The following is a 14,757-nucleotide window of genomic DNA, read 5'->3' as shown; positions in this document are numbered from 1 at the left end:
AAGCGCATTTGGACGAACGATCAAATGGACATACCAGTCAGTAAGCTTAAGCAGTATATCGAAGCAGCGCGGGAAGGGACGTTCTTTCCAGACAGAGAGAACGACGAGCTCACAATGGCCCTCGGGAATCCTGAGCACCCTGGACGGACACGAGGCACGCCAGGCTCCATTCCGTGGAAGGTTGGGTTTCCGGACACAGGCGGTTACAAATCCCATGAGAGGAGGAAAAAAGTGCAGCAGACCCAAATACAGGCGCTGAAAGCAAGGGTAGACGCGATAGAGGAACGAGAAGCAAATCGCAGCAAACGTACTGCCGAAGCCTCCCCCGAAGCTACCCCGCCATCTCAGCGCAGAAGCAGCGTGGCTTACACTGAGCTGCTTCAGCCGGAGCATGCCTTGACGGCTCCTGCCAGCTATCCCGTGGATGCTATAACGGAGTCTCAAAATTGCCACCTTATGACGCAATGGATGAATTTGAAGGTCAAGGCGGCTGTTGGCTCTGTTTTTCCTACTGAACCCGGCGCAACTTTTCACTGCCGGCCGATTCCAGAAGGATATGCTAGGGTGATGATGGATGAGATAACGGAGGGATTTGAGGACCTCCAGCTTGACCACCCTACCGGTGAAGGGGAGACTCGGCTGGGGTCTGCTCTGAAGACTTCATGCCTATGGTGGAAGGAGCTCATCAACCTTCCGAACTGGACGCCACCGCCTCCTCCTCCTCCTCCGGCGAGTCAGGGCACTCCGCCTCCACCGCCTCCTCCTCCGGTGAGTGACGATCAGGGCCCTCGGCCGGCTCCTTCTCCGGCGCGTGGCGGCACTCCGCCTCCTTCTCCGCCTGCGCCGACGCGCCCGAGCAGCCAGCCTCCTCCTTCTCCGCCTCGTCAGCAAGGGCGGAAGAGACCTGCCGCCGCTCCAGCTGCTCCGGCGCGTCGTAGTCCTTCTCCTCCACCTCTTAAGCAAGTAAAGAAGACAACCGCTACGTCTGCTCGGTCGGTGTCTAGCAGTACAACCAGAGGCGGGAGGACATACAGATTCGGTCCTTCTCTGAAGACTCCAGAGAAGTTACCATACGAGAGGACCCAGGAGGAGAACGCCGAGATCGCGCGAGAAGAAGTGAAGAAATTCTTTGAAGGGGTGAAAGCAAAGAAACATCCACCTCCGGAGGAGAAGGTAGATCGGGTGAAAGTGAAGCGCACTCTGGCTGCCCTGACAAAACCACCGAAGTCTGATCCGCCGAAAGGAAACTATGACCGCATTATTGGAAAGGAATTTGCCGAAGCGGAGCGGTCGGGAAGTACTGTCAGTGATCAAAGGCTGAAAGAACGACGAGCTGGGAAACAAATTGCCCAGCTCGGCGAACAAGCGAAGCAATCGTGCCCCCCGCTCAAGGTGCCTAGCCACAACGTCGATAATGATCCGAGGATGGTGCCCGGTTATAGCAATCTTGCAGATTACCTGCCCGACGAAGTACATTATGAACCCATGGAGGTGCAGATACAAAGATACGAGTACGGGAAGCCTCTCGTCAAAGATGAAAGATCTCTATCAACGATGATGCGAAGATTGCATGATTGGTACTTGAAAATCTGCAGAGACTCTGGGGGAGGAGTACTTTGTATGTGAAAGTTAAAAAGGAGCATGACCTCGTTGGAATTGATCTGTTGCCTGTTCCATTTGAGGAGTTCTATCAGTTTTTCAATCAATTGGCCCTCGATAAAACAACGGTCGCCTGCTACTGTCTGTAAGTAGTACTACTTCTGTCATTAAGTTTCTCTATATAGCTTAGCTCTTTCATTGCATGTATTTATAATCATCCTCACTATATTATGCAGATTGAAGATCGCCGAATTGAAGAAAAGACAAGTCGGTGATATTGGGTTCATTAACACATATCTCATAGATGCAACTCAGGTTAAACTTCATGCCGCAGCTACCGAGGCCAGCTTGCTACGATCGTTCGTAATAAATCAAAACAAAGATATAATACTCTTTCCTTACAACTTCAGGTGAGTGTTACTGTCTTGTGCGTATTCGGTTTCCCTTATATATTAGTCAAGGTTATAGTAATGTAATTCATGAGTTATGCATGTGTGTGCAGTTTCCACTTTATTCTCCTAGAGATTAAGCTTGAGCAGGGAGTAGTAACCGTCTTGGACTCTAAACGAAAAGATCCCAAGGAGTATGCGGACATGACTGAAATCCTCAAGAAGTAAGTTAAATCGATCATTATCCACCATATCAGCAACTTTGTTCATTTCCTGATATCAAGTAATTGTTTTCTTTGTCCGGCAGGGTTTGGAGAAAATTCACCAAAACAGTTCCGGGACTGCCGAAGGAGCTGGAATTTAGACACCCGAAAGTAAGTACTATAGTAGCATGTTCCGCGCATCTCCTAGTGATTCAAGCGCTAGTTTCATCAATACCATTTAGCATTCTTGCTTATCAGTTTGATTGACCTCTATTTCTTGTAAAGTGGTTGTGGCAGGAACAAGGGAATGATTTCTGTGGATACTACATCTGCGAGTCCATCCGCCACACGACCTGTGAGCGGGGCGGGTACTCTAACGAACAATATGAAGTACGTAAATAACAACATTCACAATTTTATTTTATTACCATCATTTGTGTTGAGTTTCATTCATTCATATATATATGTATTGACCCCCTTCTTCAAATTAGATGTTTCGGAAGCGGGATGAACTCCTAGCACCAGCTCGCATGCGAGCAATTCAAGAGGAATTGGCGGCATTCTTTCTTGACCACGTGATCCCTGAAGACGGAGAATTCTATGTGGACCCTGAGTCCGTATGATTATATTTGTAAGAGATAATTATTGTATATATGTAGCCGGTAGTGTCAGATAGATATACGAGAACTTGTTGTTCGACCAATCTCTCGGAGAAGGAGAGGTGGTCGATATCACTTCTCTCTGTATATATGCATATATGTTCATGACGATCTTCTGTTTCCTTCGTTTGCTTACTAGCTAGCTAGCGTGTCTAGTCCTCTCTATATACGTATGTATAGTACGTAGCGTCGACCAAGCACGGACATAACAGAGGACACTTCTCTCTATTAATTATAACTAGCTAACACAATATATGAAACACCTAAATTAACCCCCCAAACCCCCCCCCCCCCCCCCCCCCTTTCAAAAAAAAACAAAAACCCCAGCCACAGAAGTGCTGACGCGTGGATGCCTATTGGTCCCGGTTGGTGCCACCAACCGGGACCAAAGGGTCTCCTGACTGGGCTCTGCGCACTGCCCACGTGGAGGGCCTTTAGTCCCGGTTCTGGATTGAACCGGGACTAAAGGGGGGAGGTATTAGTACCGACACTTTAGTCCCGGTTCCGGAACCGGGACTAAAGGCCCTTACGAACCGGGACTATAGGCCCTTTTTTCTACCAGTGGTGGCACAAATTATTTAGGGCACTTGACCGGTTAGCAGGCAGGATACTGCAATCTGCTGTGGATTGATTAATTTTGATAGGTCAATTGCTTGTGTTGCTATTTATACGGTTGGCTTTATGTAGCTCAGAGCATCTCGAACACGCCGACCCTCAAACCATCCAGACCGCGAGTTCAAACATGTTGTGCCATCCAATATGGACCTGCATTGGTCTATAAGTTGGTTTGGACGCACTTTCTCTTGCAAAACAGAGACAAACATGAAGGGCTTTGCAGACATTCGGACAGCAGTCACGTCCACGTCTGACCATGCCGATCCATACAAAACCCTTCTTCCTCGCCCGCGCGCGTTACTGCCCGGTGTTAGCTGCCCGCATTCATGCTGTTGTAGAGTTGCAATGCAATAGAATTAATCGGCAGAGTTCCAGTCTACCGCTATGTCGTGTTACGTTGTATATACTCCAGCTTTTTTATGGTCAAGCCCATATATTTGCACCGTAGAGTAGCTCTCATGGTTGCTTTGGTTCGCAGTCCGAGGGACAGGGACCCCCATGGCCTTTCCCTCCCATCTCGCTACAATCGAGTTACAGCCGATCAATCAATACAGGTATAATATTTGGGGGTTAAGATCCTCTGCAGTATCGTACGGTGTTGTAGTGAGGATGATGTATGGGACCGGATCTATACGACAGTGACTGAACTGCATGAACATCTATACAAGTGCATGGAGGTATGTCACTTGGCCAAAATAGAAAAATGTCATGGCCGGAGTGAAGACATCGACAAATCTCATGGCCAGTGTCTTTAGGTCCAAATATGCATGCTGCATGCATGTACTTATCAAGAGGCAAGGACCTCGTTAATTTTGTACTTGTTGCCATGTGTCGCGGTAACGTCCAAAGGAACAGCTCGGGTGGGCGTACAAATTATTGGTGCACTGATAAGGAGTACGTACAAAGGCTGGCCTGTAAATCTGCTGTGGAATGATTCATTTTGATTGGTGAATTGCTTGTGTTGCTGTTCATACGGTTTTGGTTTAATGTAGCTTCTGAAGTACAGTAACCGGTTTCAGGTGTACTAATCTAATCGTAGTTTGACCAAGAAAATATTCGTGCCTGTGCTTCCTTGCATCATTAGGCTGCTATTTCTTCCGGCTCAAGAGGCATACGTACTTTGTTAGCACTTTGCTAATGTGCTGCCCCCCTTAATCAAACAGAAGAAGTCCCTGTCATTCCAGTTCACGTGGTTGGTTTTTCAATCGGGTTTCCCCGGTGTTTAAACCACTACCAATGTAAGTATTCAGAGGACTGGAAGCTATGCGTTCTAGTATTATTATTCTTTTTGAACTCAGTATGCGTTCTAGTAGTTCCTTTGCCGAGTACTCCAGTATAAATTTGGGATATGCCTGGGGTAGGTCGACTAAAAACTGATTTTGGTTTGTGTTAAAAAAAATGATTTGGGTTTCAATTACGGTCATCCAATGCAAAACCAACGAAGATGCTCTTCTTCAACCTTGTATGTTTCCTTTTTTCTTCTCCAAACCGCCCTAAGTACCACCAACCGAACCGGCAGCCACCACAGCCCGCAACCGGCAACGCCCCACACTAGCCTCACCGCCCCGCCCACTCCTCACTGTCACCCACCACCTGACAGCATCCTCGGGCCTCGCTTCATTCGCCCCGGTGCCGTTGTCGCTCCGCGTGGGTGCTCCTTCATTTCCAAAAGAATTGATTGGCCCAAATTTTAAATTCTTCATTTTGAGCCACAACCTTGTTCCTTTGCCGAGCCACAACCTTGTACAAAACATTTTGAGCCAAAAGATACGTTAGGGTTACGATTTCTACACTCAACTTTGCCGTTGGGGTTGATGGGAATCCACAACCTTGTTACTTTCGTTATTTTGGATTGAGGTAATAGTATTTACGTTATTTTTACATGTGATTTACCTCTGTTATAAATCCTCGAGTACTGTGTGTGTCAGCATACCGATCCAGGGATGACACTTAAGCACAGAGACTTGATCTATTCGGGTCAGGTCGCTACAATTTATGAACATTTTTAAAATTATTGATCATTATTTTACATTAGTGAATATGTTATGGATTTTTTTTTCAAAGCCCAAACTTTTTAAAGAAGAAAAATAAAATGAAATGAAACAAAAATAAAAAAGAAGCGAAAAAACAACAAACATGGGAGCCTCGTCCCGCACCCAGGCCAGCCTAAGGTCGCGCGAGCGGTCGGTGCTCTCGCTGCCCTGCTTCCCAGCGGGCGGGTCACCGTATAGGAGCTCCCGCAAGAGTCCCATATGTTTCGCGTGAACCAAGACATAGGAGCTCCAGTCAGTGACCCCTTCCAGTTTCTTTTTTGAGACAAAAGTGACCCCTTCCAGTGCCATCGTTGGTCTGGCGCTCGCCCTTATTGACGGGCCTGTCCCAGTTCGGATGGAGATGGATGCATTATAATTAACCTGATGCTTCTATCGTTGTTCAAGGCATCCACAGGGACCACGAGAACAATGACTTCGCCTTGCCCTACCTGTGACGCCCCCGATCCAATCGTACACTAATCATGCACGCAAATGTGTACGATCAAGATCAGGGACTCACGGGAAGATATCACAACACAACTCTACAAATAAAATAAGTCATACAAGCATCATAATACAAGCCAGGGGCCTCGAGGGCTCGAATACAAGTGCTCGATCATAGACGAGTCAGCGGAAGCAACAATATCTGAGTACAGACATAAGTTAAACAAGTTTGCCTTAAGAAGGCTAGCACAAACTGGGATACAGATCGAAAGAGGCGCAGGCCTCCTGCCTGGGATCCTCCAAACTACTCCTGGTCGTCGTCGGCGGGCAGCACGTAGTAGTAGGCACCTCCAGTGTAGTAGGGGTCATCGTCGACGGTGGCGTCTGGCTCCTGGACTCCAGCATCTGGTTGCGACAACCAGAAAGAAAGGAAAGGGGAAAAGGGGGGAGAAAGCAGCCGTGAGTACTCATCCAAAGTACTCGCAAGCAAGGAACTACACTACATATGCATGGGTATATGTGTAAGGAGGCCATATCAGTGGACTGAACTGCAGAATGCCAGAATAAGAGGGGGATAACTAATCTTATCGAAGACTACGCTTCTGGTCACCTTCGTCTTGCAACAGGCAGAAGAGGGTAGGTCGACGTCCTCCAAGTAGCATCTCCAAGTAACATCTCATAGCATAATCCTACCCGGCGATCCCCTCCTCATATCCCTGAGGTAGAGCGACCACCGGTTGTATCTGGCACTTGGAAGGGTGTGTTTTATTAAGTATCCGGTTCTAGTTGTCATAAGGTCAAGGTACAACTCCAAGTCGTCCTGTTACCGAAGATCACGGCTATTCGAATAGATTAACTTCCCTGCAGGGGTGCACCACATTCCCCAACACGCTTGATCCCATTTGGCCGGACACACTTTCCTGGGTCATGCCCGGCCGCGGAAGATCAACACGTCGCAGCCCCACCTAGGCAAAACAGAGAGGCCAGCACGCCGGTCTAAACCTAAGCGCACAGGGGTCTGGGCCCATCGCCCATAGCACACCTGCACGTTGCGTGGGCGGCCGGAAGCAGAACTAGCCCCTTAATACAAGAGCAGGCTTACGTTCCAATCCGGCGCGCGCCGCTCCGTCGCTGACGTCTGAAGTGCTTCGGCTGATACCACGACGTCGGGATACCCATAACTACTCCCGCGTAGATGGTTGGTGCGTATAGGCTCGTAGCCGACTCAGATCAAATACCAAGATCTCGTTAAGCGTGTTAAGTATCCGCGAACGCCGAACAGGGCCAGGCCCACCTGTCTCCTAGGTGGTCTCAACCTGCCCTGCCGCTCCGCCACAAAGTAATAGTCGAGGGCCGTCGGGAACCCAGGCCCACCTCTACCGGGATGGAGCCACCTGTCCTTTCAGCCCCCTCGTCAGAATCACTTGCGGGTACTCAATGAGCTGACCCGACTTTAGTCACCATCTGTATAGTATGTATGTATGTATAGTATATACCCGTGATCACCTCCCAAGTGATCACGGCCCGATAGTATAGCAAGGCAGACTGACAAGAATGTAGGGCCAATGATGATAAACTAGCATCCTATACTAAGCATTTAGGATTGCAGGTAAGGTATCAACAGATGTAGCGACAATGTCAGGCTATGCATCAGAATAGGATTAACGAAAGCAGTAACATGCTACACTACTCTAATGCAAGCAATATAGAGTAGAATAGGCGATATCTGGTGATCAAGGGGGGGGCTTGCCTGGTTGCTCTGGCAAGAGAGAGGGGTCGTCAACTCCGTAGTCGAACTGGTCAGCAGCAGCGTCGGTCTCGTAGTCTACCGGAGAGAAGAGGGGGAAGAAATAATGAATACAGAGCAAACAAAGCATCACAAAATATAACAAGGCAATAGGCGATGTTCGGTGTGCCCTAACGCGGTAGTAGGTGATACCGGTGAAGGGGGGGAAAACATCCGGGAAAGTATTCCCGGTGTTTCGTGTTTTCGGGCAGAGGAGCCGGAGGGGGAAAGTTGCGGGTTCGATAGGTTAGGGGGGGTGGCGGACGAACGGACTGCGTATCCGGATTCGTCTCGTCGTTCTGAGCAACTTTCATGTTGAAAATATTTTCATCCGAGTTACGGATTAAAAGATATGATTTTCTAAAGATTTAAATCATTTTCTGATTTTAATTAATTATTTAAATTAACATTATCCGGAATAGTGCTTGCTGACGTCAGCATGACGTCAGCATGGCGTCAGCAGTTGACTTGGTCAACCTGACAGGTGGGTCCCGTTCGTCGTACTCTGATTTAGTTAACTAACAATTAATCATGTTAATTAGTGATTAGGTTAATTTAATTATAATTAATTAACTTAATTAATTCCTTAATTAATTAATTAATTTAATTATTATTGTTTATTTAATTATTTTTGTATATTATTATTATTTTTTATTCTTCTTTTTTTTATTAAAACATTCTGGGGGCTGGGCCCCACATGTCTGTGACCCAGGGAAGGCCTACCGGGCACCGCTTAGCGGGCGCGGGTGCAGGACGCGGCCCGAGCGGGCGTTCCCAGCAGGGCGCCGGAGCAGGGGGGTCCGGTGGCCATGGGGAGGCAATGGCCGGACCAGGGTGCACTGGCCGTGGCCGGTGGAGAGGCGGCCGCAGTGAGGAACGAGGGGCAAGGGGCAGCAGCCGGTGGACGGGGGCGTGCGCGCTCGGGCGGGAGGGCGTCGCGGCGGTGCGGTGAGGTGGGGCGCGGGCACACGCGCGAAGGAAGGGGGAGCACGGCCGGAGGCGGGGACCGAACCGGGTGACGGCGTCGAGCAGGCTATTGTGGGGCCGCAGTCGACGGCGTTGGCCGGCGAGCAGCAGCAGCGTTGCGGTGCGCGGTCAGTTCCAGCGACGGAAGCAGAGGGGAAAGGAAGAGGGGCTCACAGTGAGCCTGCAGGTGTGCGAGAGCGGGCTCGGGGAGGGCTTGCCGGAGCGAATCGATGGCGGCGATGCAGGCGGCCGCAGGTTGATGACGACGGCGTTGGGGACGATGCAGGGGTTCTCGGCTCGGTCCAGTCAGTGCAGGTGAAGCAGCAGTCGCCAGAGAAGCTCGGGGACACGTCGGGGAGATGAACGGGGCACGGTAGCCGCGAGCTTCACGGTGGCACGGCCATGGCGACGCTCGGGCTTGCGGGAGAGGAGAGGGACGAGACTGTAAGGCTCCGGCTTGGGCGACAGGGACGAGGGCGTCAAGCACGGCATTGGCGCCGGGCGCCCTGGTCACGGGCGAAGGGGGTTCGAGCGTCGGGGGGTTGGGGGTTCGTCCCGATTGGATCGGGGGGGAAAGGGAGTGGGGCGAGAGGAGAGGTGGGGATCGGCGGGGTGTGGTGGAGCGTGGGGCGCCGATGGGATCGGGGGTTGCCCCGATCTAGATCGGGGAAGGACGAGGGAGGAGTGGGTGGCGGCTAGGGTTGGCCTGGGGTGGGGGGATAAGGAGAGGGAGTGGTGGCCGGTTGGGCCGGTGGGTTGGCCCAGTGGGGGGGTTGTGGCCTGCTGGGCCGAAGCCCAGTGGGGGGGGGGTTGCTTTCTCCTTTTTTTTAGCTTTGTTTTCTGTTTGCTTTTCTTTATCTATTTTCTTTTAATTTCTGTTTTATAAAATATAAATACAACTCCTAATTTAATGTTATAATTTAGTCTACTGCCCCAAAAGTTCGACACCTAATTAAAATAGTTTGTATTATTATTATTTTTAAAAGGCATTTAATTAATTGTTATAGCTGCTATTTTAATTAGTTTAGAGCCTTTAAACATTTTATAAAATTTGTGGTTTCTCCACCATTATTACTAAGGATTTATTGGTCACATTTAGCACATTTTAGTTTTTATGTTCGAAAACTTTTATCGTTTGACTTTAATTCAAATTTGAATTCGAATCGGTTTCGAACTAACACGAGGTTAGCAACAGTAACCGAGGTGACGTGGCATCGTTAACGCGGGATTACTGTAGTCTAATTATCCGGGCGTCACACTACCTCTAAGCTCCTATTCGGGGACCTGCACACTGGAAACTCAGAAAACGCGCTTCTCCACCCAGCACCATTAGTAATGGGACGGCCCAGCAACAAGCACACATATTGTGCTCCCTAATGTTTCCCTAGTTTTTCTTGGGGCTTTTTTAAGCAGAATTTGTTTATTTTACCCTTTTTCTATTAAGATACTTCCAATAAGAAAATGTTCGTGAACTTGAAAAATGATCATGAATTCATAAAAATCATTAATTTTTAAAAATATACGTAAATGCAAAAATGTACGTGTTAGATTGTTTTCCATCAACCAAAAAAAATCGTAAGTTTGAAAATTGTTGAAGAATTTGAAGAGAAAAAACATAAATTCAAAAAATGTTGTGGATTTGGCAGAATGTGTGTCGTTCCAAAACCATTTTATGAATTCATAAATATTCGTAATTATATAAAAATGACAAATTCAAACAACGTTCCAATTATAAACTTTTCACGGATTTTTAAAAATTCACAAATTTCAAAAACTATTTTCAAATAAAAAATATTCACAAATTTAAAATATCATAGAATTGTTCACACACACAAAATATGTTCCCCACATTTAAAAATACTTTCTATTAAGGTAGAAAATAGAAAGAAAAAAAGGTAACTAAAAGGAAACATTATTTTTTCATGAATATTGAATCTTTTCATAAATTCAAAAATGTTTGTGAAATTGGAAAATGTATTTGACTGAATTTTTTTCAAAGAATTCAAAAGCTACTCATAATTTTTTTAAAAGCTCACAAATTCCGAAAATGTTTGTGAATTCAAAAAAAATATCGTGTTTGAAAAATATTCACAGATTTCGTAAAATATTTATGTAACCACAAACAATTAACTTTTTAATAAATTTTAAAATTTCAAAAAAGTTACTCACATTTTAAAAATGTCTGCGTTCTTTAAAGAAATGAAAAAAACAACTAACCAAAAACCAACAGAAAGGATAATGAACAATACAAATATGGGCCATCCCATATGCTGCGTCAGTGCTCGCGCGAGGGGGGGGGGGGGTGTCTATTCTACTACATGTGTGAGGGAGGCTCCTAATACGGTGCACCCAATCTCCGTAACATACTTATAGACTTTCAAAAATTATGTGATTTCGTGAGGATACAAATACAATACATGTCTACCTTGGAATAAAAAATTTATACCCAAATTCAAAACGCATATTAAAAAAAGACATGTGATGTGAATACGATCTAATGCAAACTGGGCCTTGAATTCGGTCCATTTTCTTTGTCTCAAGTCGTTGTGTTCCCGAGCGAGCGAACGAGCAGAGCCCTAGCCACCGCTCAAAAAAAAAAAAAACAGAGTCCTTCCCGAGCGCGGACAGCGGGCTCCTACCAGCAGCGTCTCCCTCCGACCTCCCTGGAGCAGCCGCTCACGCCCAGCAACGTCGCCGCCCGGATCTACGCCGTCGACCATTCCATAGGCAGGTAGCCACCATATACTTCGCCCTTCCTCCTCCAGCCTTCCCCCCCCCCCCCCTCTCCCCTCATCCCCCCTCTATCCTTCCTCTTGCATCCTCTGTTTGTTCCATTATTTCCCGGATTTTTTGTATTAGATGAGTACTCTCTGTAAATTTGATATTGCGAGAAACTGAGGATATAATGATAATGATTTATTGATGAGTACTTGCTGCATAATTATTTCCAGTGCGTGTTCAAGTTTAATGTGAAAGGATTTTGCTTGACAGGTGTTTGTGATAATGCTTGTAGGGGCAAATGTGTACAAATTCTAGTTCGAATTTCTTTCAGATGAGCAAATGTTTTAGTTTAAACATGCTAGCACTGAAACATGCAACGACTGACAATATATGAAAAGAAAAAGATTAAATTGTTCTATCTGCACTATCTTGACCTGAAGTCAAAGCTTAGCCGCAATTTGAGAGAGCAGGAGCTTTTGTCTTGGTTATACTGGCGGAAATTGGTGAACACATAAGTACTAGTGGTATTGTTGGCATGGTAGATGTTCCAATTCTTGTTTATGATTGGGAATATAGTGGTACTGTTACACTGTGTTGTTGATTTTAACAGCCAGACCTAAAATATTACCGTTTGAAGTGATTGTTTCTCCTTTTGCATGTTAGCTGATTGATCTTCAGGTTCCACCTTTCGTGTTATGCCATGATGGATGTACAGCTAACGAATGATTCAATTTGCTGCTTCGTATTCATTTTACAGTAACTAAAAGTCTAATTCTATCCCTTTGGAACTTGGAATTGAAACAGGGCATCAACACTGTCAATTGCAGAGGCTTGGACCTGCTTCGGCATCCAGTAGAGCAAACAAGAAGGTAATCTTCTGTTCCTAGCTTCTATACATTTTTTTTGTGAATTAAAAATATAACATATCCCCGTATTGGTGCTTTTCCAAAATGGTGAATTTACGTATCCATATCAATGCATTTTAGCTTGCCACTTGGTATCTAACCTGGAATGGTATATACTCCCTGTTTTGAGATAAGATAATCATGCCGTCGTGTACTCTGAATCTCTGATTCGTGCCTTCCCTCATCTCTGATAGTTGAGGAGTCAAGTAGTTCTTCAGAGTTGAGAGTTGTTGCTTTCATTCCTTCATAGTTATTTCAGTAAGAGTTGTTGAATTGGTTCATCCTCTGTGAGATGAGATAATGGAATGAACTGATAGAGTTCAGAATTACTGTTCCCATTCTTTAGTTATTTCATTGAGAGTTGTTGAATCATTACATTTCATCCATTATGAGGTGAGGTTACAAGATAGACTCCTATATATTGTATCAAATCTCTTGCGATGTTCTGAAAATAATCGATTTAAGCACGGCCTCGTATTTATATATCAAATTCTCGGTACTTGCAGCATGATCATACTACTGTTATTTTTTACGTAACCGCTCAATTTTCTGATGAACCTTCTATCCTCCTTTGTTTAGAGATAATATAATTAGGCAGTTATGAACTCTATTTGGTGATTGCTCCTATCTTTGATAGTTGAGGAACTGAGTAGGGCTTCAGAGTTCAGAGTTGCTGTTTCATTCTGTATTTATTTCAGTCAGAGTTGTTGAGGCATACATTTCAATCTTTGTGAGATGAAATCATGAAATTACGGGATGTACTCGTGTATATTGTACCGAATTTCTTGCAATGTTCTGAAAACAACCTATTTTAACTACGGTCCTGTGTATACATCGAATTCTCAATACTTGCAGCATGATGGTACTCCTGTTTCTTTACATTAGTGCTCAATTTTCTGATGAACCTTTTGTCCTTGTTTTGTCAAGGTCAAGCCGGAAACAAATATTTCATCCTCGTTCGGACTTCTCATCTCGCAATGGAAGCCAAGTTCTTTCGGTTCCTGAAGCTTGTTGGAGTTGGCTTCAAAGCCAGGACAGAGCGCGAAGGCCGCGAGTTGTTTCTGAAACTGGGCTACAGCCATGAGGTGCAGTTCACCGCTCCACCTGCCGTCCGCGTCTTCTGCTTCAAGCCCAACATAATATGCTGTACTGGCATTGACAAGCATAGAGTGCACCATTTCGCTGGAGCTGTCCGATGCAGTAAACCTCCAGAAGTGTACAAGGGGAAGGGCATACTGTACATCGACGAGGTCATAAAGCTGAAGCCGGGGAAGAAACAGCAGAAGAAGTAACACATGGGTAAACCTCCCCATTTGACTTCTAGCTTGTTTAGACGCCCCATCACATTTGTGGTGCCGCGGATTTCATGTGGTTTTTCTCGTGCCGGGTTTTGGCTAGCCCTAGTACCATGCTGGACTTCGTAATAATACTCTGTATGCTATGGGAATCATCTGGTGAGCATGTACTGTATGACTTGCATACCGTGGGGGCGGATCAGCACATTTGAACATTTGTGTTTTTGTTTTGGGCTGGCTAGATGCATGTAACAGCCCAATGTGTTTGTTGATGTCACTACTTTCTTCATATTTTCTCTACACAATATTAGCTCGTTGCTTTGTTACAATCTTTGTTCCGCGCTAAAAATCTGTGGTTTTAGATGTATGATCTGTGATAGCGGTTTTGCTGAAGCTGCTGTTTGGGGTTGAAATTGTTTTAGCCGTGAGATGAGCTTGCATCCGAGATAGAAGGAGCCCACAACAGTTTTTTTTTTTAACTTATAGACAATGCCCGTATATTGCAACGGGATATAAATATTTCAGTATATTAGCTTGTGATTTACCCATCCATTAGCTTGTGATTTACCCATCCGTAGATTTAGTAGGCAGGCACAGAAGAAGGCTCTTCTGGCAGTGTGTGCATGATTCGTTTCACGCGTGAAAGTACATTGCGCCCTACGATATGGATATCATTCAACAACGCAATGTGAGGTCGTTATCGAATCGATGGTACGTCATCCAGATCACCGTCATCAAGGGGCTGTTTGGTTTTAGGCCTAGCATTGCCACACTTTTGCCACACATTTTTGTCAAGTTTGCCTAAGATTAGTTCATCAAAATAAGAGCCACAAGTTGGCAAGCCTAAGGGGATCTTATCACACTTTTTATGTGTATGCCATGTGGGGCCCAAGTGTGCTTTGCCTAAGATGTGGCTGGAACCAAACACTCACCTAAGTTGGTCAAACATGCCTAACCTTAGGTGTGGCAAACTTAGTCACAAACCAAACAACCCCCAAGTTTTGTGACACGGTTGCTCGGCTGGAGGCAAGATGGCCATTGCGCGGGGCACCGGAGGAGATCGTAAGTTTTACTTCTTCTTGCTCAACTTGACCATTGAATCATTCATTCACTCAATGTTGCTCTACGCACTGTGCAGCCCG

At 46.1% G+C, this 14,757-nt stretch overlaps 1 protein-coding gene across 2 annotated transcripts; it reads left to right on the top strand.

Moving 5' to 3' along the window:
• Positions 1 to 11,254: 11,254 nt before the first annotated feature.
• On the top strand, positions 11,255 to 13,944 carry LOC123128349 (60S ribosomal protein L6, mitochondrial). Of its 2 annotated transcripts, none has more exons than XM_044548328.1 (3): positions 11,255 to 11,425; positions 12,220 to 12,284; positions 13,248 to 13,944. In XM_044548328.1, exon 3 carries the CDS (start codon positions 13,298 to 13,300, stop codon positions 13,610 to 13,612), a length of 315 nt encoding a protein of 104 aa, XP_044404263.1. In that variant the 5' UTR covers positions 11,255 to 11,425; positions 12,220 to 12,284; positions 13,248 to 13,297; the 3' UTR covers positions 13,613 to 13,944. The 2 variants fall into 2 exon arrangements, with proteins under 2 accessions (XP_044404263.1, XP_044404264.1); XM_044548329.1 differs by having other exon boundaries at positions 11,259 to 11,421.
• Positions 13,945 to 14,757: the final 813 nt, after the last annotated feature.

This window comes from Triticum aestivum, chromosome 6A (assembly GCF_018294505.1).
Source record: "Triticum aestivum cultivar Chinese Spring chromosome 6A, IWGSC CS RefSeq v2.1, whole genome shotgun sequence".
In the NCBI taxonomy this organism is placed as follows: Eukaryota; Viridiplantae; Streptophyta; class Magnoliopsida; order Poales; family Poaceae; genus Triticum; species Triticum aestivum.
The sequence above is the reverse complement of the archived record's forward strand: the minus strand, read 5'-3'. Positions and strand labels throughout refer to the sequence as shown.

Excerpts from the sequence above, each read along its gene's own strand:
- LOC123128349 (XM_044548328.1), top strand. The coding sequence starts at position 13,298 with ATGGAAGCCAAGTTCTTTCGGTTCCTGAAGCTTGTTGGAGTTGGCTTC.